Genomic DNA, 15,986 nt, shown 5'->3' with positions numbered 1-15,986 from the left:
TCAGACAGGTAACGATAAATGTGTCAGTGATTTAAATCATCTGGCCTTGCTGCATCAACATTTTGATAACTTTTAGTTATCCAAGAAGGTCATGAATACATTGTAATAAACTACTGCAATTCAGCTCATCTAATTTTCTTTCTTATATCATTTCTTATATATGCCTTTGCATTTATGTAATGCACGAAAATCAACTTTACAATGCTGAACATTGAGGGTGCACTGATTGCTGGAAGCAGCATCAGCCAATACCGATCAAAAGGACGTTTCTTACTTTATTGTCATTGATGGTTTTAATCAGTGGCATAATGAAAACACTGTTTCAAATAAATAATTTGATTTATTTTGATCGATTCAAAGACATAGATTGAAAACATAAAAAAAAAAACGATATAAAAAAATAAATCGTTTTGTCAGTCTTTGTACTGAGGTTTTGTGCCATGCAGAAACTTGGTCACTGCTGGTACATGGCTACTTTCATCTCTGACCGACGATTGATAAAATGTACACTGATATTAAGAACTTCACACTCAAAGTACTTTTACCATCAAACTGTACTGTACTGTACTGTACTGTACTGTACTGTTGTGTAATTAGCTCTGCTGCAAGTTTTAGCTCCATTAGCTGTTAGGTCAATTAGCTGTTCACAATGCAATCGGAGCACCCATTCTGAACACAAGCTGGAGAATTTCATGGAGTAGAAAAGCAAGTTAATATGTAGATGCCAGGACTTAAAATACTTTTAACCAAAAAGCCCAGATGTCTCTCACAATATTATTAGTGATGAGTTTTTCATGCCCCTGTGTCCGATACACAGGATCAGCACTGATGTTCTGATCCTCTGTATTGTACAACATTAAATAAGACCCTAGTTCAGTTAGTGCAATCCACCTGTGCTGATTTTGAATGTATGACTTACCTATGTTGTAGATGAGGCCAGGCCTGTTCCCATGCTGGATAACCTTCACTGCCCTGACTCCACTCCCTCCATCCAGAGAGAAGCCCTGACACCAGCCTGGAACTCCGTCTGGGTGGATCCCTTTCCCAATCCGCATAGTACACCTGGGATCAAGATAGATGGGAAAACACATGGAATATGAAAGGAAGAATAGAAACACCACAGGATGTTGCCTGGCTAGAACATTGCTCACTACCTAAGACAATGAATATGGTCCAGATGCAGGTACTCAGGACAACAGAAAGGGCAGAGTGGTCTGGTCTCTGACATACACTTACATAGCTGGCTGCTCCTTGTCAGTATAGCAGAACAGTAATGGACTGAGGCTTCGAGCCAACTCATGCTCCTCAAACTGGCCTGCTGCATCGGTTTTGCCATTGTCCTGGCGAAAAATTAACGGCAGACCTGAGGGAGGAACATGGCTTTAGGGAATGATGATAGAGAAGCTTAAGCAATGACTGGACTGCACAATGGCAGTTACAACTAAGAAAACATTACCAGTCTTGTTGATAAGCCAGTAGGGGGCAGAAATCAGGATCTTCAGTGCCCCCTGTGCCCGCAGGATGATGCGGATGGTGAGGCAAAGCAGATGTTTGTTGGTGTCATATAGCCTCATTCGTACCACATAGTTCTGTGTCCCAGGGGGGATCAGCAGCTCTTTACACATAGTGAAGTTCTCCAGCAGGACTCCTGAAGGACACATATTGTGAACACCAGCGAGAGAGAATGAGGACATTTTTTAGGAAATAACAAGCAGCCAGAGACAGTTCCTACCAAGCTCCATGTTCTGTGAGGTGTCAGCAGCATGAAGCACAGCCTCTTTCCCAGGCTTCAGTGAGCCTTTGATGGACGTTCCTTTGATATAGTAGTTGAGGTCACAGGGCAGCAGGTTGGCCAGCACCATGGTGGGCAGCAGGTAGACAGTGTGGCCTGGCTGTCGGTAAATCTGCTTGGCACCGCCAGAAACCCTCTTGGCAGGCTGCTGCTCTGGGTAGTTGTCTTTCTTGATGACCACACAGAACCTGAAAGATACAGAGAAATGAGGGGAACGGTACCCTCTGTGGGGAAAACTGCTGCATGGGGATAGGCGAAAATACAGTAGAAGAGTGCTCGATTGGCTCTGAAAGGCTGTTTACAAATGAGCCACATCGTGACTGGACTAAACCCCCAGCATGCTTGTCTGAGCTGCAGATACTGTTTGACTGCAGTAACAATACAACTTCCTTTTTGCAGGGATAGTGGGAGTCTTTCCAATCTGAATACCTTGTATTTTGCCGTGCTAAAACCACAGATAAAGGATTCATCTACAAAAATTCAATGCGTCCACTCAGTTTTTACACTTGACTAGTTCGTTATTCTCTAGACCCCCAGTGACTAACTGTATTTACTGTACCTGAAGTTACGCTTGACGGTTTCATCAAAATCTGCTGACTGACACTCTCTCTTACTGCTGCTGATCTCTCCCGGCCGCTCAACGCTGGTCCAGTGGATGGGAGCCTTACAGAAGAACATGCCAAGGCCCTTGGGACGAGCCTGCAGCCGCCAAGATGTCAGGTGGAGGGGGACCGCCAAGGCCTGGCCAGGAAGGATAGAAGGCAACACCACTGGTTCTGTTGACACAAGGACACAATTTTTATCATGACTTTTGATTAAGGAATTATTAACTTGTTTACTTTGTATATATGCTCTGGTGACACAATTGTATTGTCTCTCAAAACACAATTAACAAAGTTTAAGAAAAAACATATTGGCTTCATTATAATGACAATAACACAAAATAAGATCAAATAAGGATAAAAAATGAAATAAAATAAGGAAGTTGTATGTGTGTTTATGTGCGTCAGCCAAACTAAGCCAGTTTGTGTGTGTGTGTGTGTGTGTGTGTGTGTGTGTGTGTGTGTGTGTGTGTGTCAAAGAGCACTCATTAGCAAATGTTTGTCGACAGTTTCCCCAGCTGTAATCAAAGTTTTCCATGGTGATGGGAACTGTTAGTGTTTTTGTGGAGATTTTCGCTGAGGCTCAGGTCTAATACTACTGCAAGTCAGTTTGCTTCATAATTACATGTCTCAGAGAGGAACAAATCTTCCTACATTTTGATGTGTAAATGATGTATGTGGTGTGTGTGGGGTCCATTGAAATAGAATATAATGAAAAAAAGGAACTGTGTCTTACTGTCAGGAGCAGAGGGGCTGTCGAGTCTGACCTCCATAGGAACATCTAGCCGGTTCTTCACCATAAGGGCAGATCGGACAGTAATGACCTTCCTAGCACTGCCCTCCATTGTGATGGAGAAGACCACCCTGACCGGAGGCAGAGCCGAGAACTGAGGGATCGAGGGATTCACACACAAAACCAGTAACAATCAGATGTTGTTTCAGAGATTATTGTTATAATCTCTAAAACAACATCAGTGATGTCAGAGTGCACGTCAACGCCGATAAGCTTTCGCCACACAGTGTGGCAAATGACATGAATGAAGTAGCGATTTTAAGTAAGCATTCACGTCATTTGCAATGCCCAGAGAATTTGTGTCTAATGGCATTTCATCATTAACTTTGAATGTAATCTAGTCCAATGGATAATTTGTGTTGTGTCTGGTCTGAACACAGAATAAGAGACAGGCCTTTATTTCTATTGTCCCTATTTTATAAGGGTGTGTCAACATATGTAACTGCATCCCCCTTGTTTTCTGAAATCCTTCTGTTTGAGTTGACTGTTAATCCAAACTTCACATCATCCATTCAGAGTTTAAACAGTTAGTCAATAGATTTATTAGTAGATCAACACACTTTGTTTTTACTATTTTAGTATTCAAACATTTAAACAAAACATTACCTAGTTCCACCAGGTTTGAGTGTTTACTTGTCCCATGTGATAATAAACTAAATTTCTTTATGTCTTAGACTACTGGTTAGAAAACACAAGCACTGTGATTGCGTGACTCTGCATTTTTAGGAACTGTGATTGGATTATTTTTCTATTATTATTTTCGTGTGAATAATTGATTTATCACAAAAATAATCAGCAGGATAATTAATGAAAACAGTAAGTGTGGAGGTGGGCGTGGTCGAGGTGCGGCTGCGGGAGAGAGAGAGGTGGAGAGGGCTCAGGAGACTTTGTGTTAAAGTGGTCAAGCTGAATAAACGTAGCTTGAATCCAGAACGTTGTGCATAATTCCTGTCGAGATTACCCACATTATTACTTATTACCTTACAGTAAGAAGTTGCAGATCTGACCGTTTCATTTAAATGCTCAAAATACTGTAGAAACTGTAGAAGCAACAGGAAATGATTATAAGTCTTGATGGAGCTGCATTGATAGATTCAGTACTTTAAAAATGTACATTATGCTGAGTTTATGATAAACCATTACAATTAAGGTAATTCGATATCCGCTCATTGTGTTATACCGGGTCACTGTTTGAAAACTGTTTTTTACTTGCTTTTATTTCTTTGAATCGAGGGTCGAAGGACAGAGGTTCTCATATGATGTACATATTATAAAGCGTGCAGAGGCAATCTGGGAATTGTGACATATACAGTATAAAGGACACTGACTTGGTTTGACAATTAATGGTATATACTTTTCATGATCTTTGCCTTATTAGATGCAAAAATAGCAAAGTTGTTTCTACATTTCAAATCCATCAATTTCCTGGTATATAATGTCTATTACAGCTGCTAATATACAGCTGCTAATGTACTGCTGCTAATGCACTGCTGCTACTGCTACTGCAGACTTGATTAAAAGTGCTTACCTTCACTAGCTCCTTCTAGTTAGAAATGCGGCACAAGGCTGCAATTTGCCGTCTTGTCTATGTGAAACGGAGCTGTAATATTCCTCCTTTTCATAAAAGCCGCCACTGGGGTAGGCATGAACATGTGACGTGACGTGAAGCACGAAGTTGGGCGTGAACAGTGATGTACAACAGTCCCCGTGATCTGGTTATTGACGGTTCTCTCAGCTGTGATGGTAAGCATCTCCCAGATCTCAGCGGCTTTCCAGTTGCTCATCTTGACGTTTGCGGATGAAGTGATGAACTGACTGCTGTGATCAGCTGTTTCCTGCTTTTAAAACTCCCGGCTGTGGGTCGCACAACAGTGCACGTCATCTGCACCTCCGCCCATGTCACACAATTGCCGGCACATCGTCACCTTGGATTTACATGGCAATGAAGGTGGCAAAAAGTTTACCCTCTGAGGCGTCATATTGGCGGACCAAAACAGACCCCCACTATACCGCGGCCTGTCTAAATTGGCGGACCTAGCTGCAAAAAGGACAGCCAAATTGGCGGATTGCTGTCCAGTATAAAAACGGCTACTGACTGCTCACTGATTTAGACAAAATACCTGCCAGACTTACATAAACATGTGGGTGGATGATGTTGGTTCTGCTAATAGGACTGCCAACCTGTGGAAGAGTAAAAGAGAAATGACAAGATTAATTTCATTGATCCCACATTGAGAAAATTCACTTGTTACAGCAGCTCATCATCCCTATTTCACTCAATGTGTTAAGTGTTTGGGGACTGAGGACTCAATTTGTTATGTTTTGAAAGAAAATGTCTTTGCCATTCTGTTTTGATATACAAATTCAGTGCCCAACAGTCTGGGTTCTGTTGTCGTATTTCGTGGTTCATAATGTGCAGCACATTTTCAAAGGGAGATTGATCTGGATTGCAGGCAGGTCAGTCTAGCACCTGCACTCTTTTACTATGAAGCCACATTGTTTAATGGCAGAATGCGGCTCTGCATTGTCTTGCTGAAATAAGCAGGGAGGTCCCTGAAAAGACGTTGCCTGAATGGCGGCACATGTTGCTCCAAAATCTGCGTGTACCTTTCAGCATTACTGGTGCCTTCAGAGATGTGCAAGTTACCCATGTCATGGGCACCAACACACCCCAAAACCATCACAGATGCTTTTGAACTTTGTGATGGCACCAATCTGGATGGTCCTTTTCCCGGAGGACATAACGTCCATGATTTCCAGGAACAATGTGAAATGTGGTACACTTTGCGTCAGTCCATCCAAAATTCTACAAATATGGAATGATATAGTACTGTGCAAAAGTTTTAGGTGGGTGTGAAAAAATGCTGTAAACTAAGAATGCTGTCAAAAATGGAAGTGTTAATAGTTTATTTTCATCAATTAACAAAATGCAGTGAATGAACAGAAGAGAAATCTAAATCAAAACAATATTTGGTGTGACCACCCTTTGCCTTCAACACTATCTTCTTCTAGGTCCACTTGCACACAGTTTTTCTAGGAACTCGGCTTGTAGGTTGTTCCAAACATCTTGGGGAACTAACCACAGATCTTCTGTGGATGTAGGCTTGCTCAAATCCTTCTGTCTCTTCATGTAATCCCAGACAGACTCAATGATGTTGAGATCAGAGCTTGTGGTGGCCTTACCATCACTTCTTGTTCTTCTTTACGCTGAAGATAGTTCTCAATGACATTGGTTGTATGTTCAGGGTCGCTGTCCTGCTGCAGAATAAATTTGGGGCCAATCATATGCCTCCCTGATGGTATTGCATGATGAATAAGTATCTGCCTGTATTTCTCAGCATTGAGGACACCATTAATCCACCAAATCTACAACTCCATTTGCAGAAATGCAGCCCCAAACTTGCAAGGAACCTCCACCATGCTTCACTGTTGCCTGCAGACACTCATTATTGTACCGCTTTCCAGGCCTTCGGCGAACAAACTGCCTTCTGCTACAGCCAAATATTTAACATTTTGACTCATCAGTCCAGAGCACCTGCTGCCTTTTTTCTGCACCCCAGTTCCTATGTTTTCATGCGTAGTTGAGTCGCTTGGCCTTGTTTCCATGTCAGAGGTATGGTTTTTTGGCTGCAACTCTTCCATGAAGACCACTTCTGGCCAGACTTCTCCAGACAGTAGATGGGTGTACCTGGGTCCCACTGGTTTCTGCCAGTTCTGAGCTGATGGCACTGCTGGAGTTCTTCCGATTTCAAAGGAAAATAAGCTTGATGTGTTTTTCATCTGCTGCACTAAGTTTCCTTGGCCGACCACTGTGTCTACGATCCCCAATGTTGCCCGTTTCTTTGTGCTTCTTCAAAAGAGCATGAACAGCACATCTTGAAACCCCAGTCTGCTTTGAAATCGATGATCATTAGCACCTGTTTGGTATAATGGTTTGATCATGTAAACTGACTTTAAAGGATAACTACCGTTTTTTACAACCTGGACCTTATTTCTAGCAAAATATATGATCATTTACTCACCCAGATAACTTTGGTGTCATTTGAAGTCGTTCGGACGAAATTAGATCCAGTGGAGCGCCGATATATCCATATAATGCAAGTGACGGGGCACCGAAGCGCAGCCTTTATGAGCATTATCTGTCACGAAACTAGTTCATTTCACCAATATTTTGTTACGATACGCTAGTGCTATTCCCCTCTGAGTCCGGGCTCGTCTGTTATCAACATCCGGGGTCTGTAGGTTGACCTACTACCTCTGACCTGGAGGATGTCGTCTCTGAGCTGCGCGCGCACCCGCGACAGCCCGGCTTGTTTACCTGTAGCTGCTACTGCTAGTTTGACCCCGGATGTTGATAACAGACGAGCCCGGACTCAGAGGGGAATAGCACTAGAATATCGCAACAAAATATTGGTGAAATGAACTAGTTTCGTGACAGATAATGCGTTATATAGAGGCTGTGTGTCGCTGCCCCGTCACTCGCATTATATGGATATATCGGCGCTACACCGGATATAATAATAATAATTTCGTCCGAACGACTTCAAATGACACCAAAGTTATCTGGGTGAGTAAATGATCATATATTTTGCTAGAAATAAGGTCCAGGTTGTAAAAAACGGTAGTTATCCTTTAATCCTACAAAATCCCTGACACGTGCTAGTGTACCTACAGTGGGGAGAACAAGTATTTGATACACTGCAGATTTTGCAGGTTTTCCCACTTACAAAGCATGTAGAGGTCTGTAATTGTTATCATAGGTACACTTCAACTGAGAGAGGTGGAATCTAAAACAAAAATCCAGAAAATCACATTGTATGATTTTAAAATAATTAATTTGCATTTTATTGCATGACATGACAAGTATTTGATCACCTGCCAAGAATTCCGGCTCTCACAGAGACCTGTTAGTTTTTCTTTAAGAAGCCCTCCTGTTCTCAACTCATTAACTGTATTAACTGCACCTGTTTGAACTTGTTACCTGTATAAAAGACACCTGTCCACACACTCAATCAAACAGACTCCAACCTCTCCACAATGGCCAAGACGAGAGAGCTGTGTAAGGACATCAGGGATAAAATTGTAGACCTGAACAAGGCTGGGATGGGCTACAGGACAATAGGCAAGCAGCTTGGTGAGAAGGCAACAACTGCTGGCGCAATTATTAGAAAATGGAAGAAGTTCAAGATGACGGTCAATCTCCCTCGGTCTGGATGGGGCCATGTATCGCGAGATCTTGGCCAACAACCTCCTTCCCTCAGTAAGAGCATTGAAGATGGGTCGTGGCTGGGTCTTCCAGCATGACAACGACCCGAAACACACAGCCAGGGCAACTAAGGAGTGGCTCCGTAAGAAGCATCTCAAGGTCCTGGAGTGGTCTAGCCAGTCTCCAGACCTGAACCAAATAGAAAATCTTTGGAGGGAGCTGAAAGTCCGTATTGCCCAGCGACAGCCCCGAAACCTTAAGGATCTGGAGAAGATCTGTATGGAGGAGTGGGCCAAAATCCCTGTTGCAGTGTGTGCAAACCTGATCAAGAACTACAGGAAACGTCTGATCTCTGTAATTGCAAACAAAGGTTTCTGTACCAAATATTAAGTTCTGTTTTTCTGATGTATCAAATACTTATGTCATGCAATAAAATGCAAATTAATTACTTAAAAATCATACAATGTGATTTTCTGGATTTTTGTTTTAGATTCCGTCTCTCACAGTTGAAGAGTACCTATGATAAAAATTACAGACTTCTACATGCTTTGTAAGTGGGAAAACCTGCAAAATCGGCAGTGTATCAAATACTTGTTCCGCAGACTTTTTTTGTGCTTTTGGGTCAGTAGTGGTGTACGTCTTGGAGTTGGGCATGGAGCCCTTCAGCGTTTAGCTTGCACCTTACTGTGGAAACTGAAACCTCAGTGCCACCAACTCTTGCTGCAGGTCTTTTGCGGTCAGTCGAGGGTTTTTGACCACCTGCCTCCTCAGGACTCTGGTGGCAGTCATTGATAGCTTCCTCTTTCTGCCACGTCCAGGTAGTGTAGCCACTGTTCCTTTAATTTTAAACTTGCAAACTATGCTTCCAACTGTATCTCTAGGAACATTCAGTGCCTTTGCTATCTTTTTGTGTCCTTTTCCTTGTTTGTGCAAGGTAGGGGTGGGCGATATGACGATATTAGATCGTGAAGGATTAGAATGTGTAGACGATCTGCCAAAGTGCAGTGATCGTAGGATCGTCTAGGGCACATTCTATAAATTGCAGTTCTATGCTGACGCACCGACGCACCAAACGTATTACATCGTCAACCTAACCGACCAATCATAGCGAATTACGGGCAGTGACGCGCTTTCTTACCCGCCTCCTTGTATATGTGTGTAGCGGTAGCCGCATGGAGAGCCATGGCAGAAAGCCAAACGGAGGAGTTGGTCGCTTTTTTAAAAAACAAAACAAAAAAAACAGCGTTTCACCATCTCTCATCTCTGCCAGTTAGCCCCTCCACCTACCGCCTCTCTCGGGTGCGGGCGGGCGGGCACGCACACACACACACGGGCGCATGGATAGGTCGCGGTAAATGCGCTATATCGCGCTAATGGTACAGGGTTCAAATTACCGCGAAGTCGGATAGTCCGACCACTGACGGACTTCTTTGACCCTCTTCAATAAGCTATTTAGCAGAGGTGGGAATTGTGGAGTCATCAAGTCATCTCCATGCCATGTATTTGTTCTGCTCAGTCACTGAACCAGGTGCATTCACTAATTAGCTCACCTTCCTGGCTGAAGAGCTGTGCTGGTCGGACTCAGCTGGTTTAGTGCATGAACAGAACAAATACATGGCATGGAGATGACTTGATGACTCCACAATTCCCACCTCTGCTATTTAGTGTTTTGATATACTTAAATCCTGTTAAAATGACTGCTGAATAAAACATTATTTCACTTTCATGTTTATTGAAAGCTACCTTTTATGTTGCAAGAGTGCACTTTATCAGAGTGTTGTTGTTTACCTTTTAGTATGTTTACGTTGTTTGCACATGTCGGCAAAACTGCAACTATTTAAATTAAAATCTGTTCAGAAAGGTTCTTTGGCCTAAATTGTCTGTTTTTCTTTTTTTGATTTAAAATCGTGATAAAATCGAAATCGTGATTTTATTTTTAAAAAATCGTGATATGATATTTTTGCCATATCGCCCACCCCTAGTGCAAGGCAATGATCTCTTCTCTGAATGATTTGGACAATTCTCTTGACTTAGCCATATTTCTAACATGCAATGAAACGTCACTGTCAACAGTCCAGGTATTTGAGGTGTTCTATCTCAAGCACACCTGATGCAACTAATGAAGCCCTTGATTGGTTGCATCAGGTATGCTTGAGACCACACCTGATTTGCAAATGTGTCTCTTATGAGGAATTCTATTCAGGGGGTTGAATATTTTTGAGACTGCAGTAGTCATTGAAAGAAGGATATCATGTTGAATTTGGATAAAATCCTTGTAATATTAGTTTTATTTAACTATTTAAACTGTTCTTGTGTAATTTGTTTATTGCAAACGCCTGAAAAAATGTAAATTTTGCCAATAAACCTAAAATGCAATGGGGGTTGAATAATTTTGATTGCAACTGTATGTCATCTATATGTATGCACGGTTTTCTTTGCATCGTCATCATCATATTACAGTTATCAATCTTACATAGCCACAAACAGCTACAGCTATGTAGAAAAATAGTATTGAAAATATGTTGCATCAAAACAAATGCCAGAATCAACAAAAAATAAAAGTTCCTTGTAGCTGCTTTGAGTTTTACACAATGTGTCAACTTCTTTGGAATCTGGGTTTTAAAAATAATTTTGTTTTCACAGTTTTTACTTGTACTCACAGTGTTGGAAGAGTTGTTTCTGTCTGCAGCTGCGTAACGGAAGAAAACACCCACTTTGTCCACAGAAACTGGCTTGATTTGCTCCCATCCGCACACTCGTACCAGAAGCTGGTGCAGCTTCAGCTCATGAGTGTGTCTACAGAGGAGGAAGAAACAAGGGATCAGCAATACATAATCTATGAAATGCATTTGTGGAAAAAACTGTTCATCAATTCATCATTTATAATAGATGGAATTTTTACAAGAGGTTTTACAAGATCCACAGACCTTCATGGTAGTTAACACCATTAACTGATATTTTCTTTACTTTTCCGGTTGCACTGGTTGTCTTAGTTTTTAATTTAGGTTCACTCGCATATAATTTAGTTGGTTAGTTCATCAGTTAAGTGCTAAAGTGCAGAATGGATTTTCTACTAGCAGATAAATAATCTGACTCACATGAATGGGTCTGGTGTGGGTTTGTTATAGCCTAAGTCTTGGGTGTGATACAACTGTGTCCTAAATATCCTTTAAAAACTGTGCTGATCTGATCATGGGATGTCTCTGCTGGCCATGTCAAAGCGCTTTCTCTAGAAGTCTTGGGCTGAGGACCACAGCAGGTTAATTAGATTCATGTTCAATGATAAGCTCTAGCAAAGAACACACTGTTGCATTGGTAAAGTTCTTTCACCTTTATTAGTGTCATTACTCCAACATTTAGAAATGATTTTGTTATCAGCCTAACTATAGAAAACATACCTAGCCTAACATGGTCCTACTGATATGATTAATCTGTGGTGTAAATTGTTATCAAAGTAACAGGAAGGTTGGCAAGCCTCAACACCCCTGCAATCAAACTGCTTTATCACATTTTAAAGTATAGCAGAGAAGTAATACAACAAAGTGAAAGACCAATCTGAAAGGATAGAGAAACCATATACCATCAAGTTTACAGTGTGCAGTTAAAGGTTATCAAACTAGTAAGAATGATGGCCAGCCAGTCAAAACTATCACACAAAATGTAATATTCACTGTACAAAAGTAGATGCTGTGAATGTGAATCAGAACTGTACCGGTGGCGGAGTTTCTCGCGGGCTTCAAACTCAAAGGGGATCTCTTCCCCAGGCAGCACCTCTCTCCACTGGCTGACATTGTGAGTGTCATCAGTCCCTGGACCGTGGACATCTGAGATGGAGTCTGCACTACTGCTGTGAGACAGTGCCACCCTGTGGGGAACATATGAACATTTTTAGCTGGAGAAATTTATCAGAGATTAGTTCTAGAGAAAGCGCTTGGACATGGCCAGCAGAGACGTCCAATGATCAGATCAGCACAGTTTTTAAAGGATATTTAGGACACAGTTGTATCACACCCAAGACTTAGGCTATAACAAACCCACGCCAGACCCATTCATGTGAGTCAGATTATTTATCTGCTAGTAGAAAATCCATTCTGCACTTTAGCACTTAACTGATAAACTAACCAACTAAATTATATGCGAGTGAACCTAAATTAAAAACTAAGACAACCAGTGCAACCAGAAAAGTAAAGAAAATATCAGGAACCTTCCCTCATACTTCCTGTGACAATAATATTTTAGCTCCATGTCACGTCATATAACTTTTGTGCGCACATACCGAATGTGCTCCAGATTATCAAATGTGGTGCAAATCAGTAAGACATGAAGTGGTAGTTTACTCCAAGCTCATAAAGCATTTTACACATGCCATCAAATTTGGTATGCACATCTACACCGATCAGCCACAACTCTGAAACCACTTACAGGTGAAGTGAATATCATTGACGTTACAATGCAACATTCTGTTGGGAAACCTTGGGTCCTGGCATGCATGTGGATGCCACTTGACACACACTTCCCATCCCAATTATTGGCCTAGCTGATTATCTGCTCCGATATCTGGCATTATGCCGATCATCTGTATTAGCGCTTTATCTTCCTGATTGCCGATAAGATTTATTTATCTAAAAATGCACACTGCTACAGCTGACCCTCTGTCTGCATTCACCACTCTCACTTAATGTCCCGCCCACAACACTATTCGATAGGATCACAGGTCACACAAGTAATACGTAATTATCACTGACGGCTCTGTGCCACTGACAGGCACAGAGACACAGCAGAGATAGGGGTTAAGCTCAGGTGAGCTGGCCGAGCTGCATTACGAAGGTAAGGTGGCAGGCATTTTCAAGCTTATAAACATCACAGTCCCCTACACTGAAGTTCCAAACACACCACAATCCTATGATCTGTTTACACTATGACAAGCATGCGCAGTTTCCCAGTTACACCGCTGGTAATGCCTGAATAATGCACTTAGTTGTAACACAAGTAACAAAGTTAGCCTATAGCATTAACAATAACAAGATAATAGACTTTATCTCTGTACCCACAATTAATGTTATAGCTTTGAGGAGTGCTGGAGCCAGTACAGCTGGAACTTATTCAAGCTTCCACACTGCAAACCCAACGTTACTCACCTGTATGAGTTGGTGTGTTCACATGCTGGATGTAACGTTAGCCATTAATAATGTATGCTAATGTGCAGTCTCTTAGAGCTAATTTGACTGCATTAGCAAACATCAACAAGGTAATTATCCACTCTGACTGTTACTTGCAACATTTGAGAGGAGCAGGATTAACAAACAATGCAAACAAACTTGAAAGCACATAGTGAATATGCCCTGGCTTACAAACAGTCTATCATATCCCTTAAAAATGGAGTGTGTTATGAGTGACACATGAACAGCCAATCATTCATCAGGTGTGTAGTTCGGTTGCACCATCGTCATGTGACAGAGTGTCCCTGGGCTTGTTGGGTGAGTTGGACTGGCCGGCTCTGTGCTGCTCTGTGCTGCTCTGCCACTCGGGAGGCCCCACCCTCCAACAAACAAGGCCCAAAGGATCCACTACAAACAGACACCACAGGACAACCCCAGAGATCAAATGACCATGTCTTGACAGGTCAGAGCTGTTTTGACTGCACAAGGGGAACCTGCACGGTGCACTTTACAGAAACCTGTCTCCACAACAACATCTTGGATCACGCTGTTGCACTCGATGGGTGGACTGTGTTTGGAGCCGACAGGACTACAGTGGGACGAGGACAGGTCGACTAGGCTGATGGACAGTGTTTCCCTGATGTCAAAATTTGAATATGAAGATGCTGACCACCTTATCATCACCATGTTGCTGCTTACATTCATGCCGATGCAAATTTATAAAAATGCATGTGTTTATGTATATACAGTATGTATATACATAATGTATAATTCATGTTCATTCCATGTTTTTTTAGCACGAAGTTAACAAATTATCATTTCATTATGCAACACTGTGTTGTATAATGACAAATAAATCCCCTCGAACCTTACTTGTATTTCCATGGTCTCATGCTGCCATTTAGTAATCTTTTTGAACATGGGGCACTAGATGACAGCTAATTCAGTTTGAAGCCTTGCTTGCAGTCTATCCCTACAAATCTGCCAAACATGCTGGATCTCCAGGTTGAGGTACATGTAGTTATGGTACCATACACAGTTATGGTTATACCTACCTTGTGGGGGTTGTAGTCAGAGTGGCAAACCACATGGTGCACCCTGTGTGGTTGCGCAGAGCATATGGCACGAATGGTTGCCTCCTCTTGGACAGCTTGACATCTGCTGGAAACAGAAATGAAAACCCAATCAGAGAGAAAATGATTTTGCTGTGCCTTTTCAATTATTCATTACTATCTTAGTCATTTATGTTCAGTTCTAACAGTCATGCCCTTGCTTTCTTCTTGGTCTCTGAGACCTAAAAAAGCAACCAAAGCACAGATGCCTTGAAATTCCTTTCTTTAGAGGGGCACTCCACCAATTTTACACAAACAAATCAATGAAGTAGTCACATGGACAGCTAATCAGCCTGTGAAAACATCTCTCTGGAGGATCTCTGGAGACTTCAGCTACATCCACACTAATACGGTTTAATAACTATTGCTATGTCTAAGTAATCATATTGTGATAATTTGAAAGATATTACAATTGCGCTATGATTTACGATAGTGGGAATTATCATTTTTGCATCACAATTTTCATTTTCACTGAAAAAACTATTAAAATCATGGCTGTGTGACATTAGTTGGGGTCTGTGCAAAACAAACATGTTTTCTTACATCTGGAGAACAAGATCTGTAGGCCAGGACATCAATGCAACTCTACAATGCATCTTAATAATGCTAATTCTTCACTCTTTTTACCTTCACTTAAGGAAGTATTTCACCCTCTCATGCGACCCGTTAATGATCAGAATGATACTTTTTATGACCCGTCCCACCTGATCCACGGACTGAGATTCGCACACACAGAGGGACTTGTTTGTGTCTGTGTACAACTTCTCCATGTGCCTTTAATTGCCCCCGGGGACAAATAAAGTTTTTTGAATTGAATTGAATTGATTTACTCAGTTAAATATCAGTGTATCTTTTCATATGCAGTCAAACAGAGCTGTTGATAGGAACAGATGATTGTGAAATGGCGGCGCAGAGGGTCCAGCAGCCAAGGACCACATCCCTGTCCCTAACTGAAGACGAGTGCCACTGTTTAATATGCACCATGTCCTGGCGCACCTGGCTCTTAAACAGAATGGGAGACGACACTCAGATTACACCCATGACTAATTCAGAGTCTAAATACAACCTCTTTGTGCCGTTATTTGCGTCCAGATTATCCGCTGTTTAACAAGCAAAAAGGACTTGGACACGTCCCTAATGCACTAAGACCAAGCACCATAGACTGTTTAAATAGGGCCCACGTTTTTTTAATAAATGCGCCTCTAACCTTATAGAAATCAGTGGAGTACCCCTTTAAAAAGGCAGCTTGTCCAGAAATTAAAATAAGTATAATTGTTATAGCATAACAATTATATTATATTTGGCTTGGCTTAGTCTATTGC

The 15,986-nt window shown here is 41.8% G+C and overlaps 1 protein-coding gene across 12 annotated transcripts in view; it reads right to left on the bottom strand.

Annotated features, from left to right (window-relative positions):
* Window positions 1-15,986, bottom strand: part of vps13d (vacuolar protein sorting 13 homolog D) — a 150,396-nt gene that overhangs the window by 42,410 nt on the left and 92,000 nt on the right. For 8 of the 12 annotated variants that reach the window (XM_084367243.1, XM_084367239.1, XM_084367249.1 and 5 more), the window contains 10 exons: window positions 14,608-14,713; window positions 12,106-12,258; window positions 11,054-11,189; window positions 5,321-5,368; window positions 3,131-3,281; window positions 2,352-2,568; window positions 1,733-1,980; window positions 1,457-1,648; window positions 1,237-1,363; window positions 920-1,062 (listed from right to left, as the gene is read on the bottom strand). In XM_084367243.1, coding sequence (XP_084223369.1) covers window positions 920-1,062; window positions 1,237-1,363; window positions 1,457-1,648; window positions 1,733-1,980; window positions 2,352-2,568; window positions 3,131-3,281; window positions 5,321-5,368; window positions 11,054-11,189; window positions 12,106-12,258; window positions 14,608-14,713 — 1,521 coding nt within the window. The remainder of the gene's footprint in view (window positions 1-919; window positions 1,063-1,236; window positions 1,364-1,456; window positions 1,649-1,732; window positions 1,981-2,351; window positions 2,569-3,130; window positions 3,282-5,320; window positions 5,369-11,053; window positions 11,190-12,105; window positions 12,259-14,607; window positions 14,714-15,986) is intronic. The other 4 variants (XM_084367245.1, XM_084367250.1, XM_084367248.1 and 1 more) reach the window with 1 other exon arrangement.

Source organism: Pagrus pagrus (assembly GCF_965226575.1).
Source record: "Pagrus pagrus genome assembly, chromosome: 11".
Classification (NCBI taxonomy): Eukaryota; Metazoa; Chordata; class Actinopteri; order Spariformes; family Sparidae; genus Pagrus; species Pagrus pagrus.
Note: the sequence above shows the minus strand (reverse complement) of the source record. Positions and strands in the feature narration are given on the sequence as shown.